General features: G+C 41.2%; 1 protein-coding gene across 1 annotated transcript in view; it reads right to left on the bottom strand.

The window, feature by feature from the left end:
• The window catches only part of SKP2 (S-phase kinase associated protein 2), an 85,700-nt gene that overhangs the window by 4,161 nt on the left and 56,195 nt on the right, over window positions 1-25,344 (bottom strand). The window contains exons 5-9 of the mRNA XM_085631043.1: window positions 17,993-18,127; window positions 15,633-15,731; window positions 12,557-12,684; window positions 11,363-11,414; window positions 1,443-1,550 (exon numbers count right to left, since the gene is read on the bottom strand). Coding sequence (XP_085487169.1) covers window positions 1,443-1,550; window positions 11,363-11,414; window positions 12,557-12,684; window positions 15,633-15,731; window positions 17,993-18,127 — 522 coding nt within the window. The remainder of the gene's footprint in view (window positions 1-1,442; window positions 1,551-11,362; window positions 11,415-12,556; window positions 12,685-15,632; window positions 15,732-17,992; window positions 18,128-25,344) is intronic.

Here is a 25,344-nt window from a genome sequence, read left to right as displayed (position 1 = left end):
TATCTCTGCTGGCAGATTCCGGGGCTGGAATTCATTATATTGGGAGGCATTGCCCCGTGACATAACGCGGATTCCAAGTTATTGCTCCCAAAATATGGAATAATATGCAGACCCTGTAATACTGGTTCCAAATCCGCTTGTTTTGCCTTTTCTGGCACAAATAAGGGCCCAATCCGCATACATTTACGGCCTACTTGTAATGGGGAGTAAGTGTGCAGCGCCTTATTCTTTTGCCCATGGGAAGGTGGGAAGGTAACAGGAAGCTGCAGGAGGGGTGGTTCCTTTTTCCATCAGATGAGCAGAGCTTCTGAAGGATGCAGGCAGCCGGGGACCATGTGCAACACCTGCCCACAGATCTGTTGGGAAGTCGAGGCTCAATGTCCCTGAGCCTCAAATTGTTGAACATGGAGTTTGTGGAGCTCATCCTTCTGGGTGGGGACACATCGGGAACAAGATGCCCTGAACTAGTAATGGGGCCCAATGAGAAAAAGGAAAACAGCTGAGATGCTCCATTTCACTCTTGTGTATCAGAGAAGAGTGAAAAAGAAAAGAGATAGGGTGGATAAACACTTTTAAAGCACCACTACAAAACATCCACTTCTGTGCATATTCAGGTGGACAGTCTACAAATTGTGAATGTTCCAACTCCTGAGAGACTCGCCATTTGAGAACAAGTGTGGCATTTGTTTAGACAGTCTTCCCTTTAAGGGATGTTTGTAGACTTTCCAGCAGTCACCAAAACCCACCTCCACTTGCTCTTCATGAGAGCAAAGGCTTATTTGGCTTATCACATTTGGCTTTTAATTTCATTTTAAAGATCTATTTAAATGTTTAATCCACAGGACGAGAAAGTTTCTCTGGTTAAACAGTCTTGAATGGAATGTCTGTTGAGCAGAAGGTTGCGTGAATGGCAGAAAAATTCCAGGTTATCAGAGAAGAATTGCTGGGTGTGGGGAGGGCAAGGAGTTAGACACCTTTAGAGGAAACATTGCACTTTCCACAACCGCCCTCCCCCAAATGGTCCAGGGTAAGTACCAGGTCAACCTAAGACACCAACCATGTATAGAGAGCCATACCACAGCTTTCACGACATGCATGAAGCAAATAAGAAATTCCTTCCATTGTCATTCAAACCCAGGACATAGAAGATATTTTCCAACCTAAGACGGTAGGATGTATTCTAATGCATACCTGCCTACCCATTCCCTGAAGGCATACAAATACTCTTGAACCAACCAATGCATGCATCTACATGTATGTAAAAAGATCAGTAAACCATTTCCTTCTGCATACAACGTACGCATATGGTATTCCTATAGCGCACACCTAGCCAGTGAGAAAACTTCAGGCATTTGCAGCAAAAGGTGCGTAAAAAACGGCCAGCCAGGGCCTAAATTCAGCAGCAACTTGTGCAACGAGTAGTAAAGGGTCAGTATACTTACAGTAACGTGGCAGGTGAAATTTGATAACATCGACTGAGCGACAGGTTATTTAGGTAAATGAGCTGATGAAAGTCTGGAAAACACTCCGATGTCAGCATTACGCTGTCGCTAGAAACATAAACATATGCAATGTTAACAAACTTAGTTGCCCACAGGATAGTATCGTTTTTAAGGCAAGATTTCATATTAAAACAACCTGTCCCTTGTATTTAGGAATACAACAGAGGGGAAAAACATTCTGTCAGAGCAAGGTGTTTACAATATTTTAAACTTTATCAGACAGAGGAGCACTGTCAACAGAAACGTTTCAATGCCATCTAAATGCTACCTAAAAGTGCAACAAACCCCCCCCCCCCCCCCCCATTTTGAAGTCAATGCTATAACCAAAGTAACTTATTGGATTAAAATTCAATTTTCTTCCAAGCCCACTAATCTTGGTATATGGACTTTTTTCCATCGCCACACTCCCATAAAATGCAGCCATCGTTCACAGTCAAGGGCCATTCTTCACGACAGATTAAATGGCTTCCACTGGGGACCACAGTACGGTTTTAACCAACTTCTCCGTGCACCCATGCTGGGATTGCAGGATCCTAAGAGGGCTGAATACAGGACACCTGGGCTTTTGACATACCATGGTCAGTGTGCACTGCAGGAGAACCAGGGCAAAGAAGGCCTTAAAGAATATTGGATGCTGAAGGATGCTGCAATGGCCTGGATGCTTGCCATGATTTGGGGAAGGAATGGACAAAAGCAGGGCTCACACATGTTACGAGCCTCGTACGTAGCATTACTGCTATACATTATAAAACAATGACATTGCAACACCTCGATAACCTACTTGATATTCAATCAGGTACTAAATAACCAGTGAACGTTTTCTGTTACCCGTCGACTGCCTTTGAGCATTTCCGAGTTAATTTGAGTCAGCGGCATTTCAACTGCATAAATCACAGTGTCTGCTCAGTACCTAACACCTAACGGCGTTTTATAAGCAAGATACATTCATATAATCTCAATGTGCTGGTTCGATGCATTCTAATGCCTCTCGTTCGTATTGTACATAACTTTAGGTGTGCGCGTTGAAATCGGCGTGGACATCACAGCGGCAAGCGGTTAACCCTTTCAGAATATGGGGGCTCCAAATAAACCATTCGACCCATCCGTCTCCAGTGGCGCAGCATGGAGGGCCACCCAGCAGTGTTACATGGCTGACGCTTCAGACCCCGGACTGCCCAGGTCCACGAACGTGGTGTCTGTTGCACAGTGCACAAAGGAAGGTGTGAACTGGTAGGTGCGAGCGAGGGAAACAGACGGTGAAAGAAAGGGCCACTGTGCACTTCACAAAAATGACCAACATCTGAAAAGCACACCGTGGGATAGCCGACTGGTGCAGTTTGTCCCACCTGCCAGAACAGCTCTGCTAAAATCTAACAAGCCAAAGAGAAAGCACGGTAACCTGACCCACAAGGAATGCAGCTGCCACCCTGCGCGCCGCTGCTCGCTCTAGAGAGCAAAACACCGTGGGAGGGAACATTAAAGAAGGTTTAATTTGCGAACCATACATGTCCAAACTTACCTAGCAGAGGTTGGCCACAGGTTTTCTGGCCCAAACCACCACAGGTGGCCAACGCTTAGCCACGTGTAATGGGTTTTGACCCTAGGGCATCCCGCCCGCCACAGTGGGCCGCCATCCCTTGATGGGCAGTCCCGAAAGCCGCAGGACAAGCATGTAGGGAGACCCAGTGCACAAGCTCAACTGTGCATGGCCTGCAGCGATGCACAGTAGGAGTTAACCGCAGGTTCTGTGCCAACCTGCCACGGATAACCATCCATGCAGCACAAGGCCTTCTGTCAGATCTACATCCACCTCAATGGGGGTTAAGCACAGAGCCTGACCCAAATACTCTGCTGGCAGCCAACTCTCGCTGTACACAGCCTGCTCCCAATTAGCTACTGGTGGTCAGCTACATGTGGCCTTTGGTGGTGCACAGTGGTGGGACCTGCGCCCGACTTGCCATAGTGGACAGCCAATCCCCACTGGTAGCCAGCACGGGCAGCCATACCCTGCTATGCACACCCTTTGGCAGCTTTCCATTATCCCCAAAAGTTGATTATTTTCAAACTCGTATTTTTCCCATATATTCTCGTTTTTATTTCAGTGCAAATGTGTGATTTTAATGAAAAGTGAGACAGCCAGCACATAATTGTGCCTTTTTTTTTTGCTATTCACAAAATGGCAGCTGTGAGATTATCATTTCATCGTGATTTTACCACTGTGAAACCTTTCATTTTGGAGCTTCTTTCCATAACCCTGCCTGCCTTCAAACACTCCTCTGGGGTCAAGGATCTCTCCTGCACCTCAATCTGTGGACAGAGGTGTCCAGAGCGGTGTAACTTGCATTTATTCGGTCTATACAAAACTTGAAAGTGAGTACATGGCTAACATTACATATTTGTTTGCATTCTGTGTTGGGAGTTTCTGTTAAAATTCACAAATTGTCCCGGCGGAGGCGTCACTTCCGGTGGCTTCCCCCTTAGAGGACAGACTGCTCACCAATCACCTTACAAAAAAAGCGACATCCATGACATGTAAAAAAATTATCAATAATCGACCGGACCCCCTTATCCGGCAGGGAACTTTGGCAGTCTGAAGTTGGAGATATGGATGATCACGATTGGCGAGAGGCACTAGCTTCGCCTAAAGAAGTGGCAATTTCCTCCAGATTACGTCTGGTGCAGTTTAAAATATTACATAGGACCTACTTCACTCGGACGGTACTACACAAGATGGGGAGGGCTCCTGAACCTAACTGTCTGCGCATATGCGGGGATATTGGTACATATTATCACACGCTATGGGAATGTCCGAAACTGAAGACCTACTGGGAGGAGGTGATAGGCACGATTACAGAGGTCACCGGGAAGCAGGTTCCAGTCGAGCCCCAGTGCTGTCTGCTTAACGTCTGGGTTCCGACAGACCTTAACCATGATGAACGCCTGTGGGCCACAACTGGCATGATGATAGCAAAAAGGAGCATAGCGCAGAAATGGGGTGTGGGAACACTACCAACAATAGCACAGTGGTATAGAGATATGGATATGGTCATGGTGGCGGAGAAGGCCACCTTTGTAAATCGTAGATTGCCTCGCAAATGGGCTAGGGTGTGGGGAAAGTGGAACACACAGAGAAATTTGTTCACCCCCAGAACAGGATAGTGGGTCGGACGAAGACGTGTAAGGGTATGAGAATATAGCTGTATTGCGATAAAATTGATTTGAATGAGTGACTGTAAAGAAAACTATATGAGGTTGCTGTAACACATGCGGAACTGCACTGTTAGGTTATTGAATACAAATTTTAATTAAAAAAAATCACAAATTGACAACCACCCAGATTTCCCATGTGTCCACATAAAAAATGAATACATTTTTTGTGGGTGGCACGATTGGAAAATGCCAAAAACAAAATATAGACATCACATTTATTCAGTGAAAACGCACCTATATGTCTTGGGTAGACAGCATATGCACTGTCTCGAAGAGACGTGTTGTGTTCTATCAGTGGGATTACAAGTCACCCATCTCCTACCAATCGTAAACTTTAGCTTCACTAATTTTTTATGATGCCATTTATCAGGGCGCCATCCATCTTCTTGTGTTTGGCCCTCCAATAGTGCATGGACCAAGAACATATCTCCTTACACTACCCTCCCGCCCCATTTGCGGAGCTATGTTTTGCATTGTTTGTAGGCACTCCCTAGGAGTACTTGTGTTTTCAGGCTGTCTCCTTGTACACATACTACTAAAATCAATGCACATAAACAAATGCATTTCTTAAAAAGTTGTTGAAATAGAAACAGCACTTGTTTATTTATTTTGCACGATCCGATGCCATAGCGCGAACACAAGCCGATGGTATTGGAGCGCTTTAAGTGCATTACACAATGACACATTCACTTTTGTCGCTGATCGTGCTTCAAGTACGTTTTTTCCACAGCCGTTGCTTGCCCATCGCCCCATACCCTCCTGCTTCCCTGCTTGTCCCATCCCCCACTACCTCCCTCCTCACCGCTCTTTTTATTTTTGCAGGATCAGATGGTATTGGAGCACTTGTTCAGCCTCTATCTTGCCATAACGCAAACAGCAGCCAATGGTATTGGAGTGCTTTCAGTGCTCACCAGCTACATTGCACAATGACTCATTCATTGTCGTAGGCAGGGGGAAGCGTAAGGGAGTCGCTCAGAATCACAAATTGTTCAGCCGACCCAGAGATTTGAACCTAGTTCCCCTATCAGCAGCTCCGGCTGTTAAGCCACACCCTTGCTTTAAAGCTCAACTTTCTCACCATCACTTCCATGTTTGTTCAGCAAGACCCTGTCAACACATAACAAGCATTGGCAAAGTCAATAGAACGCGGCAATGCTCGAGCTATTGGCCTAGTCAATATGAACGTCTTTTAGCCATGTTGTCTAGCACCCAACAACCACCGTAACGACCAACCTCATCCCCAACTACACTGACTACTACGCTAACGCCCACCTAACACCCACTCAACCAGTCTACCACCAGAACCCTACCCATACCACCACCCTACGATTAACCTACCCTAACCACCACCAACTTCACCACCAACCTACTGCAATCTCCCCAGCCTTACCACAATTACTACTACCACCATTACTACTACTACTACTACTACTACTACTACTATTAGCACAACTACTACTTTTATGACTCTTTGTTCCAGTAGATCTTCATTTTTTTAACAACCATTTTCAATTCATTACTTGATCGTTGTTTTCATGGACAGTTGTGGCCAACGTTTACATTTAGAGTAACTTGTCCTCGACTGAAACTATGCATCCAAGTATACAGTAAAGCTAAGCCATATCAAAGATTAAGAAACGTTTGCATGTCATCCATAGCTATGTATCAACCTGCTTGCCTTATCTATGGAAACCAGTACGTGAACACTGAAGGAACTTTATGGTAGGTTGTTGCTGTAATCCCTAGGTCGACTGCTCGCTGAGCAGTTTCACATTATTTGATTGCTTTGTAAATTTTAACTGCTGTGCAGTGGTAATAAGAAAAAGCAGTGTTCATCGCATTATGTGGTATGCTTTTAAGAAAGCCACTCGCAAACAGAGTCCATCCTACTTCGAAGACCAGTTGTGTGGGCTTTTCTTGCTCTTTTGTACCTCGCCTGGAGCATGGCCTCATTAATTGTGTCTTATCGCTGCTTATTTTTGAGACACTCCTTTTTTTAATTAAGCATTCCATGAATGCATGCGTTTTCCAACAGTCTATGCTGTGGACTGCTCTTCGTCCCACCACCATGCTCTATGTTGATCTCGCCCATGTGCTTCTCCCCCACACACCTCTGTGTTGTGCTTGACCTTCTGTGCTTATCCCCGCCATTGCTTTTTCACCCGTGCTTTTCCCTTTTCCATACTGCGCTCTTGCCCGTCTGATTCGGTTACCCATTGCTCCGCACTGCTCTCTTGCCTGTGCTGTGGACTTCTACCGCTGTCCCACGACCACCCTCCATGTTGCTTCCACCCCAGCTCTACTTGTTGCTCCCTTTCAACCACTTAAACAAAAAGTGCTTTGGCGCTATCTTTTTTTTTCTTCAATTTACCAATTTAACTTGGATTAGTAAATAAAAATACCCTGCCCATTCATTTTGTGGGTTTGAGGATGTGTGGTGCAGGCGCTAACAAAATGACACGGCTGATGTGGCATAGCACCTTTTTTGGGGTTTCAACTTTAGCAATGCAGCGCAGGATTGCAAAAAAAACATTGGCAAAGTCAAAAGTTCCAAGAGGTGATACACACTGGATTTGCCAATACTGGTCTTATATAGCAGTTGCCTTTCTCCCTAAGGGGGAAAAAAAGATGGTGGGTGGGGGAAGAGATCTTTTAATTTGCCTGACCACTCTATCTCAAGGCCGAATTTTCTAACAAGGAGAACTGTAGTCTTTTTGCTGTGCCTTCTTCCGTGGATTTTTCAGTTCTTGTTTGGAAATAAATGTGCTCCTACCTACGAGTAACATTCGGTTGTAAACTCTTTCCATAAAAGTACCCGCAAGGCTGTGTGCTTAGTATACCTTTTTCATGCCATTTCTATTACTACTCTTTTTCCCCATCATTTGGCGTTCATGTTCACTTTTAGACAAATGACTCAAATCTTTTCCATCTCCAAGTTCTGATTACACTAAGGTTTCCTTTCTTGTCTCTCCCGATAAAGAACACAGATTTTGTTCCCTGTCCCAGATAATATTTAGACTTGTGCGACTCCCTACTTTTTACACACATTCCCTGGTTTTCTTTCACAGTTTCTTGCAATCTGTGCTTTCATGGTTCACCCATGAATTACCCTCAAACTACTTTCTTGCAATGTCAAAGTTTATTAAAGACATTTCTAACAGAAAAACCTTTAGTTTTCTAGTACTCCCTTGAATTACTGTTGATCTCTGAATGTTGGTGCTCCCCAAACCATGGCACACAGGAGCATCTATTATTTAGGATGCCACACTATACAAAGTGGTATCTTCAGTTCTTAAGTTTCACTAAGAATTTGTCTTTCAGAACAGGACAAGATAAAAAATCAATGGCCCAATTGGGGCAAACTAAATTGAGGATATGATTAAAATCCTTAAAACAGGAAAAGCCCCTGGCCCTGACAAGTACAATGCAAAATTCTACAAGACATTTGCAACTGTTCTCATTCCTTCTCTACTAAGCGTGTGCAATCAATTCGGTTTCTCGGGCCAAATAAGTGGCACCCCTGCAGAAGCTATCGTTGTGATTCCCAAAGATAGGAAGGATCCATCAAAGCCTGAAAACTATAGGCCTATATCCCTGATAAACACATTGCAAAATTTACGCCATGATCCTTGCTAAGCGTCTTCAAAAATATATATTCAAACTCATCTACCCCATACGTGGGATTTCTAAAAAATACTTTTTTCAGTGATGACACACAAATGTTATGTTATGCCCTGGAGAAGGCCGTTGGATGCCGAAAAGGCTTTCGACAAAATAGACTGGTCCCATCTTAGAGCGACACTTGAGAAATTCAATTTGGGATACTATTTTATTCGCATGGTAATGGCATTGTATTTTAACCTGTCCACCAAAGTCAGAGCTGGTCGCAGTCTCTTTTAAACTAGAGCAAAGGACCAGACAGGGCAGCCGACTCTCGCCCTCCTTGTTTCTTTTAGCAATAGAACCATTCCTTTATCAACTACGGGACAACAAAGATCTCAGGCATTCGGTTCACCAACTACACAGTTAAAATTACCTTTTACGCAGACAACATTATTAGTCATCTCGGAAAAGGTGGAGTCTGCTCTAACTGCCCCAATGGCCTCAATAGAGGATTTCTCTGGATATAAGCTCAAAGACAAGACCGAGGTCAAGCTGCTCAACAATCTCGCCCATAAAGAAATAATTGGCAGGTCGGGCCTCACCTGGCAACCAAATTGTATCAAATACCTAGGCCTGGACTTGACCAAGGACCTAGTCAACACCCTCCAGACCAATGCAAATGCCCTTCTCAAAAGAAATTGCCACGCTGCTAGACGGTTGGTGACCGAGATTTTTTTACTGGTGGGGAAGAGCCTAGACATTAAAAATGATGATCACCCCACTAGTCAATTACATGGGCAGTATGCTACCTATGACACTCTCTAACAAGTTCTTGACCAAGGTACACAAACCCTTCAACTCTTTCCTATGGCAAGGGAAGAGACCCAGAATTTCCCTACAAACAAACTCCAACTATTAAAAGAAAAAGGGGGCTTGGGCCTTCCAAACTTCAGGAACTACCAAACTGCTTACCTTTGGAAACAAGGGTCTAACTGGCTAGTAACCGACCCTGAATATATACCAGTGTGGGTGGACATAGAAAGGTTACTCATCATTGAAATCCCTCTGCCTGTTCTCCTAACTATGAACATCTCTATCATCGGTCATTCTAAATATATCATTCAAAATCCAAGAAGAGCCCTACTGCGCCTGGAACAATCGTCGGCTGTGAAAATCAGAAAATCCAACTTAGCTTTCCCTACGGTAGAACCCATACCTAAAGATGGACCGGGAAATGTTATTCTGGGAAAAATGGTTAAAAAAAATGGCATAAACCTAATCAAAGACCTCTATACAGTGAAACTCCACTCTCCGAACTTCAAACACGATGTGGCGTAGAGCCCTTAGATTTTTATAAATTCTTGAAACTAAAAGCACAACTCACGTCACACTCAATACTACCAACCAACCCGTCGATCCTCCCACTGGTATCCCAACTACTACTATCAGGACACACGGTGTCTAAAATCTACAAACTACTGCTCCCAAAGCCACACAAATCCAACTTGCGTAATGAGGTCAAATGGGAATCTGAGCCTAACACTAGGAATATTCCCTTCGACTGGCATAAGATACATAAAACTCCTTTCGCAAATAAAATCTCTCCCGTACTATCCCAAACAAAACTCATGCTAATAAATAGAACATATTGGACGCCCAGAAGAATCTTTAAGCTTAACCTCAGTCATAGTCCTACATGCTGGAACAGCAAAACACAAGACTGATTTAGCCCACATGCTCTTCCATTGCCCTATCTTGCAAACATACTGGGATAAAATATACAATTCTCCAGGGAATTCTCCTACATCCTTCTGGGATTCCTAGACCCAATACTGACAGATTAGAATAACCGCTTCCTGTTGGACCTAATGCTCACACTTGCCTGTAAAATAATACTCAACTGGAAGAATTCAAAAGAAGTCTTCCAGGGAATGTCAGGAATGGATATCCTTTCTCAGAAGGGCATATAATATCTCTACACCCTTCGTCCTGGCGTCCCTCACATAGGAAGCTATGGAAACCCCTTGTTTCCTTTAAGTATGATCCTCCTTGAACCAAACGATCTCATAGGAGACTCGTGCATAAATGTTATTGATCCCGTAGATGACAACCAATGCACGACTACAAGATAGGACATTCTCCCTATAGGTCTTTTCCGCAGACATGCACCCTCTCATCTGTCTCTTCACTCATGGACCGCAATACATTGGACAGGCTTCACGTTACCCTCATAACGTCTTTAATATAATACAAAAGATGCAATATGGGGAGATACGATGGTTACTTGATGTTTTGATATTGATAGGTCTTGATATTCTAGACTGACAAAGATTGTAAACAGGATATGTGTTTATGAATACTATAATACTGTACTGGATGTTCTGATATCATATCCTTGACGTTGCTTTTTATACAAACATTTATATCAGCAAATGTATGTCTATCACACAACCTTATGGTCAGTCTACATAAAATGGCACGAGGACCAACTGTGGCTTTAATCTAACCGCAATTCCATTTGTCACTTCATTTGTAATTCTCTTTTGTAATTCCTTCTTCTTTTGTAATTATCATTTATAATCTCACTTGAAATTGCATTTCATCTCATGCCAGGTTGTGATTTTTTCTTTCTTTTAAAACTCAAAAATTATTTGGAGAAAAAAATATATATATATTTTTACACTCTAGTGCTTGATCATCTTTGGTGTCCTATGTCCATTCATATGCCTTTCAAGACCCCTTGTTTCATCAGTTTTCTGCAACCACATGCTCCTCCTGCTTGTGTGGTCTTTTTCAAGAAACCAGTCAAACACTATGATCTGTATTGACTGCTTTATGTACGTTTTGTTTATTTTGTCCCAATACTGTCATTATAGATTTGAGGTCAATGCTGTATAGCCTTTATATATATTTATTTATATATATCAATATATTTACTCAATGTGTTGGTGGGGGGGGCTGGGGTGGATTCAGGGAGGAATGAAGGTCAAATATACACAACATTAGTATGCTATAGACTAGCTAATTCAGCCAGGTCAGTTACCTACCTTAGATCCAAGTTGGTGATATTAGGACATCGCTCAACTAACAACTTGACATCTGCAGAAATAAGAAAAAACACAGGGTTTATTTAACTGATAAATCGCTAACAAGCTGAAAATTCAGTTAAAACTAAGATGGGTGAACAATAGTCAAATATCAGACTTTCTGTACACTGCAAGTGTTGAAATCTGAAAGTACACCAATTTTGGCTTGGCTTTCATTTATTTATGCGCATTTTCTTTAACAAGGTGTCAACAGTTGAAATGCTTTATTTATTTATTCGGTCACAATGAGATTCCCTTCTCATGCATTTTTGGTTCAAGCTTTGGTTGTTTCTCAATTCACATCAACTCTTAAGTTTATTCTTTATGAGGTTACCTAAACACACAATTGCACCAAGAAGGGATTCATTAAACTATCAGACTAAAAATGAGGTCAAATAGTTGTGTCCCTGATACCAAACCATGCACTAGCAGTCTCTTTCGAGACAGTCTATCTCTCTTGAGGGGCTCTCATGCTACTCCACCACTAAATTTTGCCACCTAGTTGAAGATCTTTATTAGTGCAAAAGGGATGTTAAAAATCAAGCATCACTGCTTCTTTGGAGCTGCTGTCTGCTTGGAACGTTCATCCCTCCAGTGTGAGGACCATTGTTGGGCTTTTTTCCCTTATTAATAAGACACTGAATCTGGCATGGGTCTTTTTCGGTTTGGCCTTCTCCTGATTAACTTTTGGTAGTATTGATCACAATGTGGCAAATGCCACATGATATTGATGTACATGTCTTTTTTTTAATACAAGCATTTTGTAAAGGCCTCATTGCACCTGTTTACTTGGATGTTTCCAAAGAACAAATACATAGAAAAGTAGTGTTGGTTATCGAACGGATGACTAATGCAATTCTGAGACACCACGAATACATGCAGCACTCTTTATGGTTATTTGGGGGGAAAGACTGTAATGTTTATCAGAGTACTTGCTGGAACGCACTCTTTTTCATATTGGTAGATTATATAACTCCAAATATACATTTAAAATTAAATAATAAAACAAAACAAATAACACTAGTCAAGTATGATAAATGGCTGATCAAGTAGGATGTTGAGAACATTTCCAGATCTAATAATACACATTTATCTAAAGGTACAATGCAAAATACTACTGTTCATTATATGGGAGTGCTCTGTAGGAAACGTTACCAGCTATCTGCAGATTTTGCCTATAACCGCTGGCATTTAACTGTGTCATGCTTGGAGGAATGTGGTTCATCAAGGCTTTAATGTGATCTGCAGTGAAGTCGCACCAAGATATGTTCAGCTCCTCCAACCTGTTTAGAGAACACAATGCGCAGCCATCAAATCACAGTAAATTCAGTAGGAAAGGGTATAGTAGAGTAATTCTACAAAGAGGCAACAACTGGATCAAATACTTTAAGATACAAGGCAACACATACATTACAAATGGTAGACTGTGCTGCTGAATTTCTACTTTAGTTTGCCCAGGAATATTTACACTTTCATGGACTGCATCTGAAATACCCAACGATGCATGAAATCCCAAAGGGGTCTGCTGGATATTGGTCAGCTACCCAAGCTAGGGACAATGCAGGTCACTCATGCACCAATGATGCATCTAAAATAATTACATCTTGGTTAACTTTAGCTAAGGTTTCATTCTGTAAAACTACACAATATTCACATTGAGAGTATACAGCATGGTGCAATATGGAAGTATGCGCACAATGCAAAGTCTACCAACTCCAGAGTAATGGATGAGTACTAGGTTTAAGGAGAAATTAAAGTAATACAACACCAGGAAACACAGTCCAAAATGATATTTACACAGAGAATATGTATCTGTGTAGAGTCTAAATAAACCCTTCAGGTGCCTGAGCACAGTCCAGGCATGTGGAATCAGGCCAACAGTGTACATGTTGATTAACATCAGGCAACAAGACATATTTCTAATTCTTCCTAAAGTGATCTGGAACCTGGATCCAGAGCTGTGTGTAGTGTGACGTAAATATTGAATAGGGGGTGGAAGGGGAGGCTGAAATCAGCGTGACTCCCATCACAGATTATTAAACAGTGAGCTGCTTCTTGACTATATTTTTACCAAAGCAAAATACACTCTTAATGCAGGGTTGGATAGTAAATAGGACAGCATGTTAAGTGTTCACCACGGAGATTGGTGTGCATCCTGCAGGCCACATGTTTGAATCTTGGCAGGCCAACTTATCTCTGAATACTTCTGAGGTTGTTAAACTGACTACCACTGAGATCTGTAATGATAAAAACCTCTTATAAATTAAGAAAAACAAATGTGGCTGCAGCCACTATAAAGACCTAATACATTCGTGTCTGCATGCAGATGGGCAAAGCATGATTTTTTTTACCTGCATCTTGTTAAGTTCAGAACACAGCTATACTTGTAAATTGCTGTTCTTATACATAATAGCTCTAATTACACAGAGGAAGCAGCAAATGGTCCCTTTCCATTTGCTGGCAGTCTGATCAGTATTCAAGAAGAGGCAAGCTAGAAATGACCCTTACTCCTCAAGAAGGGCTCTGGAACTGTGTCCCAGCAGCTTCTTTGAAGGATGTTGATTGTGTTAGGCTTATGGGCTGCCAACCCGAGCACGTTCAGTGTTCTTCTACGTAAGTGATGGCACCATAAACAAAACTTATCTAGTCTTGAAAACAATGGTATGGACTGCATGAAGGTCAAATAGGACTAGCAGAAAAACAGACGGGTGCGTATCTATTATGTTACTTTTGATGATATTCATAGCTTAGGGCTTGACGGCTCAAGATTTCCATAGTTACCATAAGAGCAAGATTTGTGTTGGCTGACATTGAAGAGGACAGACTTGCCATTTTTTCTCATTCTGTATAGGTGACATTACCTACCACAATACTGAGCAAAATTGATCTGCACTAAAACTCTCAAAGAAAGAAAACTTTCCTGACCTCTTATACAGGATCAATACTCAGTTTCTTGGAATCTGCTACAAAGACATTCTACACATTTTGCCCAAATAGAGCAGAGTTTCAAAAAACACCCCCTTGTTCTTGCGTTTGCATCACCAAGATGGACCAGGCTGCTTTTCCCTATGTACATAATGTGATGGAACTTTAAATCGTGGCATTCAAACAGTGTATAGCTAGTTGAGCCTGAAGGGAAGGCCTGGGAAGCGTGCTACATTGCATTTTAACACCCCATTATCCAGATCAATTCTAAAATATGTGCTTTCCATGCCTATGAACTTTCTCTGGCTGCTGTGGCAAGACCACCAAGACTGTTTAACACAGACAAAAACTGCAGTGTGGATGTTAGTGCTTTAGCATTTGTTAAGTTGCATCCACCAAATAGCAACCCTGAGGACAGGGTTGGTGACCACATCCTGTGCTTTATTTAAAGGCTTATTTAACAACCGTAACTTTCCCATCTAATTAAGGACGGTCAAGAGTGGTTGAAGAGTAGAATAATGTGAAGGTAAGCCCTGAGGTTGGTTCACTCAGACAAGTAAGGTTCCACAGGTGTAGTTCAACAGGTGTTTTTATTTTTAGGTTTCCACCTAAATTTGATTGCAAATTAAAGTGAATATTTTATAAAATGGGGAGCTGCTTTTTAGATTTTCTGTTGGCAGAAGTCAACAGCGAAACCAACAGCACTCAGAGAGTAAACTCTTTTTAATAGCCATAAGAATGGCCTTGACAATGATTGAATCTCAATGGTGTTTCCAGGTTCATCTTAGAAAGACCAGATACAACATTCAAGAGCCTTAGCTGGTGTAGGTTGCCTGTCGGACCAAAAGCATTAGTCACCTCCTCAAGTAAATTGCCTCTTCTTGTCCAAACATCTAAAATACCAAATTAAGGAATGTGCACGCCCAGAGAGGAGAGCACAAATACAAAGTACATGATAAAAAGTCATCAACATCATGAACCAACCACCACGTAGAGCAAGAGGGTATGAGTGTTTGCAGAAAAGTGCCCTGCCAAAGAGAACCACCTTCTTAAGTTGTGTCAGAAGAGGCTACAATAAAAAACGTTATGCAACTCCACACAATTCAAGACCATCAACTTGGCTTTGCTCAAATGGGTAGGACAGTGGTGAGGTGCATTAGTTCTAGAGAGACACATCCTCATTTATGGACAGGAAAAGTGTACTACTATAAAGTGTGCGCTTCCAATGTCGTGATAGTGGGGATATCCAACAGCATATATCCAATAGAAGACCAGCACGTGAGCTGCCACGTGGATAAAGCCTTACCGAGAGCAGTTGATCAGCACCTCCTCTAGCGTTTCAGCAGAGAAGCCAGAACAACCAGAGAGGTTTAAACGAACCAGTTCTGTATTCTGTGCGATGGATCTGAAAGATGAACCAATTTATTAACTTTTTTCTTCCTTAAGGTTTCTTATAATACATCTCAGATAACACAAATGACGAAATACACAGATCCTTCAGCATCTCACTTTGTCTTCATTTTTTTTATTGTCCTAACCACTTAAACTATTAAGAACAAAAGGGTCCGACCCTCCCAGCTTGATGGACTTTCAGTGGCCAGCTTCAACAGCCAGCATCTTTTTGCTACAGTCCAGTCCAGTCCATATTTGTTTGACCTTTCAAAATATAACTGCCCCCTCTGTCCTTTGCCATAGGATTGGTGCAGGTGTTGATTTGCCCCGCAAACTGGACAGAGTAGTCAGCAGGAGTGACAAATGGCGGCAGTTCATTTAGCTGCTCAAGCATTTCTTATTTGAGAAAACAAAAAGGTCAATTTATTGCATGTATGTACAAAAGTCTCCTTTGTATAAACCCGTAGTAGGAGAAAGAGCCTTGATAGCTCGATATAAAAATTTGTTTAAATCAAATTGGTACCAAAAAAATCTTGAAATCATTCTACAGAAAAAGGTTAGAATACAATTCTGTCCCGTACCTGGGATGATCTTCTGGTTTGTAAGACTATAGAACGCTCACTGGTGAATGGTTTAGGCAAAGGCGCTAAATCAGTTTAGTAAAAAGTGATATGTATGCAGAGCATTTTGCAGTTGGCCTATCAAAAGCACATCTGGAACCAGAAAGATTTTTATTCAATATTCTACACAAAGGCCGACATCATTCAGCAGCTTCCTCATGTCTGGTTATCCTAACGGAGTGCCTGCAACAAATGCCATGCACACTGCACTCTTGCATTAGATTTGAAATCCCACATAAAACCCCTCAAATTCACATTTCGGTTTGCAGAATAAAATATGTTACAGAACAGACTAACATTTTTTTTTTTTATCTTACTGGCCTTGCCTGGTGGAGTTCATCTAAACAGCAGATGTTAACTGTTCAAATACATATCAGTCACACATTCTTTGACTAGGTTTCGAAACAGTATCATAAATCGATCAGGGCCCTGGAATGATGTATGGATTTTTTTGCAATCAATAAAACTAACACCACCCTCCCCCAACTCAGATTCTGGAATTTATTGAGCATGATAAATCCTGCCTACTCCGTGTACTAAGTACAGGAGAAAAATGATAGATTTTTTGGCAGAATATTTTGATGTCTCAGGACATAATGGTATTTTCTCCTAAAATCTCGCACAGGTTTGACCTGTCGAGATTGATCAGGAGATGTAGACTTTATCCAAACTAAGGGCAGGGTGTGTGCCAGGGTTGGAATTTAATGGGTTAGTTGTACCCAGGCCCTAAGAATAGTCAATCCAAAGTATTCAGAAGCATAATGTTCTGCAAGCTTTGCTTGTGTATACCAAAACATTCTTGCTCGCTACAACATTTTTAGGTCTGGGTTTTGACAACACAGCCGTTAAACAAACCTACTGTCTAATAAACTTAGAGCGGTACTTGGATCCACCCTGCAACAAATTGTTATTTTTCTGGACCAGTCTTTCAGCCAATAGCTTTGGACTTTATCAATCACATCAACCCAAAGGATCACTGACCCTCTTGACTGCTAGAGTGTTTAATTAAACCTCCAATGGAGTGGTTGCTTTGGGTCCATGAAAGACTATTTTCGAATTACAGTCCTCTGGCAGCTGCTCCTTCCACTTCCCTATCTTGTATTAGCTTGGTTGCTGTCTCACTTCTTAGAACCCCCCACCCCCCCTCCAGTATCATCACCCCACACTGGTCTCCAGTTTCATCACCCCACACTGGTCTTTTCCCAGTGTGTCGCGCCCCGTTATCAGGGTGTCGCTTGTGTCTCATACGCACACCTCTCTCCTACTTTTGACCCCTCTCTTTCTTCCCCGAGTGTTGCTCCCAATTCCTTACAGCAGCTTCTCATCAGTGTCACAAAAAATAAAAGCCAGACAATAAATATGTCTCCCTTCCCTTTATTTCAATACTTTCAAAGTGAAATGAATGTTGGGTGATAAGGGAGCTTGGTACTCATTGTTTCCATGACACAGAAAGAAACTAAGGACTATATAATGAAGGCTACATAGCCATCCGACCTTAGTTTCATATGTAAGCGAAAACAGGACAGTAATGAAGACAATGGATCTTTCAATATAGTTTGTACTTCGTTTTTTTCATTTGTTTGGTTTCAATGTTGACAATGCTTGTTACTTAGGAGAAAGTAGTTTTATGTTTTTATGTTAAGATGCCTCTCACCGTAGAATTTCATCAGACAGCACCAGACCCTCCAAGCTCAGGTTTTGCATTTTATGGCAACGGCAAAGGATGCTGTGTAGAGCAGCAGTGCTTATTGTGCAGTTCGAAAGATCCATATGTTGAATGCGCAGAGGGCTAAGGAGGAGAAGAAAGTAAACTTTAACAATGGTTAAGGGACAGGACAGTTAACTTTCAAAAAATGATTACACTAACAGAAGATAAAAGCAAGCAGCTAAAATAGGAGTTACCCTACTTGCTGTAGACAGCTGCCTAGAATGTATATGAATAGATGTACAATTATGAAAATAACATCCCCAGGCAACAAGATCAAGAAAAGGTAAGTCGACCTGTAACTGCACCATCATACTATGAAAGGACTCTGTACATAAGACCAAAATTAAAAAAAATAGATTGATATATTTTTGTCTCTTCCAAAATCCTGAATCCAGTCATAATAACAAGCATTGGCAAAAAAGCCAATAGGTTTTGCCTACGTGAGAGCTATTTGCTTTGTCAAATTATTTTTTTGTTGTTGCATATTACACAGCAGCGTGAGCCAGCACTAACCACGTCATAGCACTTTTTTCCTTTTTACTTTAAGCCATATTGCATAGCAACGTGTGTGCAACATGTAAACAACATTGACAAAGCCAATAGTTCTCACTTGGTTGAAGCCTATTAGCTTTGCTACTGCTTGTTTTTACTCACCGTGGCATGGAGAGGTTTTATTATTTACTTCCTTCTCCTCGAGCTACTCTCAACAAATATCAATCACATCCCAAAGACAAAACATGAATAGGGTGAAATGTGTCCATCATTAATAAGCAAAAGGTCTCAGCAATGGCCAAGCTACTGGCCTAGCTACTGGCCTTGTCAATATAGAGGTCTTTTAGCCATGCTGTCTAGCAGCACATCTGCTGTTCAGCTACATCCGTTATCCTTGCTTTGTCTTCGAGAGTGCACCTGGTGGCATTCATGGTTTATGTCTCTGGTGCTTACTGAAGATCTGTGGTGCTTACACTGCATTGTACAATACAGCCAACATTTGCACTAAGATACAGTTTCACCCCACTTAGCCCTACAAGGTCCAGCGAGGAATCAATATAGGGAGTGTAGATCTATAGTCATCAACATCACACATACACTCCTTATGACACTTTAAGAACAGCCATATTTCCCTGGCTCGCCTACCCCCCACAACCCTTCCCCCAGCACCAAGTTATATTACTTTGCCCCCAGCAGGAGGATCAAAGGCCTTCGCACACAGTAGTCATTACCAGTGCTTGACACAGTTTCTGGGAAAAGAAAGGGGGAAGGTCTTAATTAGACCATGTCCACAGAAGCAGAGGAGGAGTGCTAGACCTCAGACGTAAACACAAGAGTTTTGGGGAAAGGGATCAGGCAGATGTGACCATATTGGGTTGTCCTAAAATGCTGGGCAGTAGGGTTAAGAAAGTGGTAGAGTGATGACATGGAGCACCCTAGGATTGGTGCCTGGGTTCTAAACTTTTCCACCCCCACTTAAAAATCCAAGCAAAAGGGAGACACAAGTGGGAAGAAACCAGACCTGCCACCAACAACAGCTAATGAATGCCTAGCTGGAAGGAGAAGCTACCAGATGCCCTGCAAGGATGGACTCTGGGAGTCAGACTGCAGCTGACCCCCTGGACTACAATGGGTGTGTTCAGGGCCAGTGGCACTCGCTCCTTTATGCCTCTGAGGAACAGTTGGGGGAAATTGACCTGATTGGGTTTCTGGGTTTGCCTGGGACTTCGGTGGACTAGCCCTTGAATCCACTGAGACATGCACCCTTCAGGAAGCCAGGAGGCCCTGGGGAGCGCGGCAGATAAGGTGTTTAGCTGGCTGTCTGCATAAGGGCAGGGCAACACTCTCCTATAAAAAGGAGACAACACCAGAAGCCAGGCAGGGGACAGGTCTGGAATAGGGAGCTAGAAAATCAAGCTTACCACGGAAAGCACCCTTTAGATGCCAGGAGGCCTGAGGAAAACACTACTGGTGGCTAGGGCTAGCCCCCAGGATGAATACAAGCCAAAAGAACAGTGAGATTGGCCCAGGGTTGAACTTACAAGCATTACAGGCGTGGCGAAACCCTGAGCAAACGTCTGGCCCAGAGGCTCCATCTCTCAGGGTCCACCATAAAAGGGAAAAGTACAAGAAAATCAGGAGCCACTCCTCTGTCAATCAAGATACTGCACAAGCATGCAAGTTTACTAGAAGCATCTAGAGGGCCTTAACATCAGAACTTACTTCCACTTGGAAAGAGTACATTAAAGCAGTGTTTCCATAATAATGAGTCGTAAGCCGATTTTGGGTGGGTCATGAAAGTCCAGGCCATAATTTATGGTGCCTTTAAATTCCATATTTATGTTGTCAAACTTGCTTTGCTTCTAAGAGGTCAAATGTCAGACTATGCCTTCTACTGCTTATTTTGTTTTTAATGTAGGACTGGTGTTTACAAGCTCCTCTCACTTTGTAGTCAGAGAAAGAAAAGTAAAGTGAATTATGTGAAATTCTTGCTGGGGTACTTGAAGTGCGAAAGGAATAGATTGTAGGATGTAATTTTATTCGTAACACACAAACAAATGTAAATACCTGTTTGAACTGCACACATTCAGAAGTTAGGAAAGCACAAAAATCAAGACACTTTACTTGGTGATGCACAAATTGCAATTATTCAATGAAACAAGATTTCCGCACATTTTAGTGCAATATAGTTTTATCAGTACAACCCTGACTGTGCGTATTTTGAGACCATTTCAATGAAAAATGCACTGTCTGTGACGGACAGTGGGCTACCACACAATGCTTTAGTTATATTACGAAATCAATCGCCTCATGTCTATTAAAGCGAGCTGGGTCCTGAAAGAGTGGGTTGCAGTTCTACAATGTTCAGGAAGCACTGCATTAAAAAGTAAACAAGAACGGGAGGTGTCCCTATATATTAGGGACGAGGTGTACTAAGGAGCTGAAAAAACAAGGAGTCCCTTTGTAGTAATAGATAGAAGAGAATATGCCTCTATATAAACCAAAGAATTAGATGCTAAAAGATCATGCAGTAATCCTTATTCCCTATGTGCCTCTATCAACAAAACCTTATAGAACTTAACAAAAAACCTATTGATCACAGTAACAGTACAGCATACGTTTGCACAAAGAAGCTCATTCGATTTGATCATGAGTATATTTCAAAAGACAATTTTATTCCAAACAAAAGTGTTGAATAGTCAGTCATAAATCAATGATAATCTTCCTCCCAATCTGAGCATATCGGAAGCCTAAAAACATAAAAATCTAAGTTCTTAAAAACATTAAAAGTCGACGCAGCGTTTCGGTGTTTGTTCAATCTTTTCACCTTCTTCAGGACAATAATACTTTCAATCTAGACAAAAAATAAAATTTAAGCAAACTGGCAGGTACTGTGTACTATCAAAAGGCATAATCCACAACAATTTTAATTTAGTTTGTAATCAGGTTATTACTATACGGCACAGATATTCAAAACTTCAATTCCATCGTGAACTTAATTGTTACTGTGTTGTCTATATACTATCTAATGACACTACAATTTTTCCAATCGTGATAGAGACAATGCTTTGAGGACCTAAAAAACAGAGATAACAATCCTGCCACACATTATTCATTATTCAAAAAATGCGTTACCCACAGTTATGATGCTACAATATCATTTGGAAATTTAATGACCCAAATTTTTTTGTACAATTTATTGTACCTGAAAGTAGCGCGGGATTATGTCTGGTCATTTACATAATCTGTGGAAGTGGAAATATATCTCGCCTCCGCTCTAGTCACACTAAGGAAGTCTCTAAATTAAAAGAAAAACATTCAGATTGTTTTCTTACTGCTTGTACCCTATTTCAATTGCAAATTGCAAAAAAGCCAAACACTAGTGAAAAATAGTATACCTATAGATATATGGATCCTTTTCTTGTATCCGTGAGAGCCACCGTATTGTATAAAGTAGGATGTATTAATATAGGTTTCTTCGAGACTTTTTCGATAGACCAAGGGAAGATATGTATAATCGTTCTAACTGGCAACAACCAAGAAGAAACTTTCAGAAAAAAAGAGTAACTTTCCTAGACACTTCTTATACAAGTTCAGAATCTGAAAATCTACAAGATACCAGGAAAGGAGCGGAAATAGTCCCAGGGACTAGCAGAGACTCTCTTTTTTTAGAACGCCGCCAATCCAACCCTGGTCAAATCAGGGGCAGAGGGAGAGGGAGAGGGAATTTCTACTCTCAGAATCCACCTCAAAAACGACCCTAAATGAAAACCAGGAGCCAGACCTTATGGGACTAGAAGAGAAGGCTCCTATTATTAACCTCTCGAGTGTGACTTTGACCAAAGATGAGATATCTGTATTAGAGAAAGGATTAGGATATGCAATCTGTACTCCTCCTGATAAATTTAATCTTGAAAGAGACTTGCAAAGTTTTTTTTTTGAAAAATCCGGCTAAAAGACTTTATTTAAAATAGAGAATGTCCCAGTACCCCATCAATTAATAAATCCGGTTTAAAACCAAAGTCAAAATGGACTCCGTCTCTGAATCTTGTCAATAAAAACATCGATCCATTTGAGAAATTAGTCGAGAAAAACAGATGATCCCTTGAACAAAAACTTTATTGGCATAATAATCTAAGCTCTGCTGAAAAAACAGCGCTGGGCAATTTGGAAACACGTATAGATTTAACCATCAAACCTGCCGATAAGGGAGGTAGCATCATTGTGATGGATACAGAAGATTACAACACAAGGATGCTCTCCCTCTTAAACAATACCTTCCACTATAAAAAATCTAGCAAGGAAGAGTGAAATATGCTCACCGATAAAGTTATGAGACTTCTTGACTATGCCAAAGAAGACAGTGTTCTTTGTGAAGGAGTATAATTTCCTTAAGAACGCTCATCCAAAAATACCAGCAATATATGGCCTACCAAAGGTCCAAAAAGATCTTTTAAATCCCCCAATGAGACCTATTGTTTCAAGTACTGATTCGCTTAGGGAACCATTAAGTATATATGTGGATAAATTCCTTCAACCTCTGGTGATATGCCAGACAGCATATATCAAAGATACTACTGCTATGATTAAAAAAATGAAAATTTGACATATAATGTAGAAAATCAATGGCTGGTAACCCTTGATATAGAGGCCCTCTACACCAACATACCCCAGGATGATACTATCAGTATGTTGGAGGGCATCTTGTCCAATGGTACCGGTGACTTATGCGCACATTCTTCATTTCTGGTGGAATGTGTTGAAATCATTTTGAAGAATAACATTTTTCTATTTAGAAATGACCATTATAGACAGATTCAAGGTACCAGTATGGGAGCTACGTGTGCTCCTAGTCTGGCCTGCCTTTACGTGGCAGCCTTTGAAGACAAACATATTTTTAACACCGCAGCTCCATTTTATGAGAACATTACATGCTGGTCCCGTTACATCGATGAGGTTTTCTTCATGTGGTAAGGAACAATAAAACTCCTCACAGAATTTATAGATTGGCTAAATCTTGGAGATACGAATTTGAAATTTACCTCAAATATCAATAAGGATAGTTGTGACTTCTTAGATATTAAGATTAAACATACCGCTGGTACACTATCCGTGGAGCTCTATACGAAACCCACGGACCGGAATACCATGCTTCACTATCATAGTAATCATCCTACTTGCCAAAAAAATAACATACCTTTTGGCCAATACCTTAGGATCAGACGAAACTGCACGGACATGAAAGATTATAATCGACATGCCGATGCTCTGACCAGGAAGCTTCAAGATAGAGGATATCCTAAGAAGCTTATTAGGCAAGCTTACAAAAGAGCGAAATATTATAACAGAGAATCCCTCTTTTCACCTAAACCACAAGAAATAGGAGAAGGGAATCTTCCACTTATTTTTGTCACCAATTTTAGCAGTGTCAGTAACAAGGTCAAAAATATCATAAACAGAAATTGGCAATTACTTAGTGATAAAAACAATGTAAGTTTACCTAAACCCATGTTTAGTTTTAGACGAAATCGCACAATTCGTAACCGATTAGTGCACACTTGCAGAGAAGAGGAGGGATGCACACAACGCAGCATTAATATTGCACCTCTTCCAGTCGGCAATTTTGCATGCAGCACTTGTAAAAACTGCGCTAACATCATTAAAGGTAATGTAATCCATCATAACGGATTGACACATAATATAAAGAGTTTTATAAACTGTAGAACTAAGAATTTGATTTATTTGATCACTTGCCCCTGTAATAAAGCGTATATCGGAGAAACATCTAGAGAAATAATAACTAGAATAACTGAACAGAAATCAGCGATTAGGATAGGAAAAAGACCAGCCCCTCTAGTGGAACATTGGATCGCCCACAAACATAAAATAGAGGATCTGAAGTGGTGTGGTGTGGAGATTATTCACCCCAGTACCCGAGGAGGCAACCTTGACAACAAGAGGAAAAAAACCGCGAACAATTTTATATGTCACGGTTTAACACATATAAAAATGGTCTCAACAATAAAGAGGAATGGGAGAGATTGATATAAGAAGTTGATATAAGCAACTTACTAATATCTTATAATGAATTTACATTGTCAACAGTTATACGATATCCCATAGCCTTTCAAATAATAGTTAATATACTCCCCTGTCGTTTCTATGTAGGTAAATCTAGTCTGCTGATTTATTTAAACGATATACAGCGCTATGTGGAATAAACGAAAACAAGGCTTAGATATTGCAAGATGGCTGCCACATATACAACTGACAAATAGGATTATTTTTCTTTTTTCCTTTTATCTCTTAAATACATCTAGTAACCCGTTTGTGGTACCTGGCGTTTCAGGTTTGCGCACATTTCAATATTTTTTCAACAAATGATGTGTTTATGTTGTTTTTACGAACACACAATGTCTTTTGTACATACGGGCATGCAGTTTGGAGGATACGGGTATGCATTTCCGTATCTTTTAAGATGGCCGCCACACTTGCATGTGAACACGTTATTTTGATTTTTGTTTACCAGATGTTCAAATCATACTAACATGGTTACAATGTTCCTCTTCTTTTTAATAATAAAAAAACGTCGATATAAATATGAATTAGCCTTCAGGAGTAACATTAGTTAAATCGATGAGATATCCGGTTATAAGCATCTGAACATGTATAAAAAGACCGTGACCCGGAAGCCTTCCACACAACTGTATCCGGAGTATCCGTCAGAGCAGGGAGGCCGATATCCAACAAACAGGTATGCTTTGATCCAGCGAGTCGTTATTTTCACTTAACTGTAGTATTCGTTA

The sequence above is a fragment of the Triturus cristatus genome, chromosome 2_1, assembly GCF_964204655.1.
Source record: "Triturus cristatus chromosome 2_1, aTriCri1.1, whole genome shotgun sequence".
NCBI lineage: Eukaryota > Metazoa > Chordata > Amphibia > Caudata > Salamandridae > Triturus > Triturus cristatus.
This window is presented reverse-complemented; position numbering and strand designations above follow the sequence as displayed.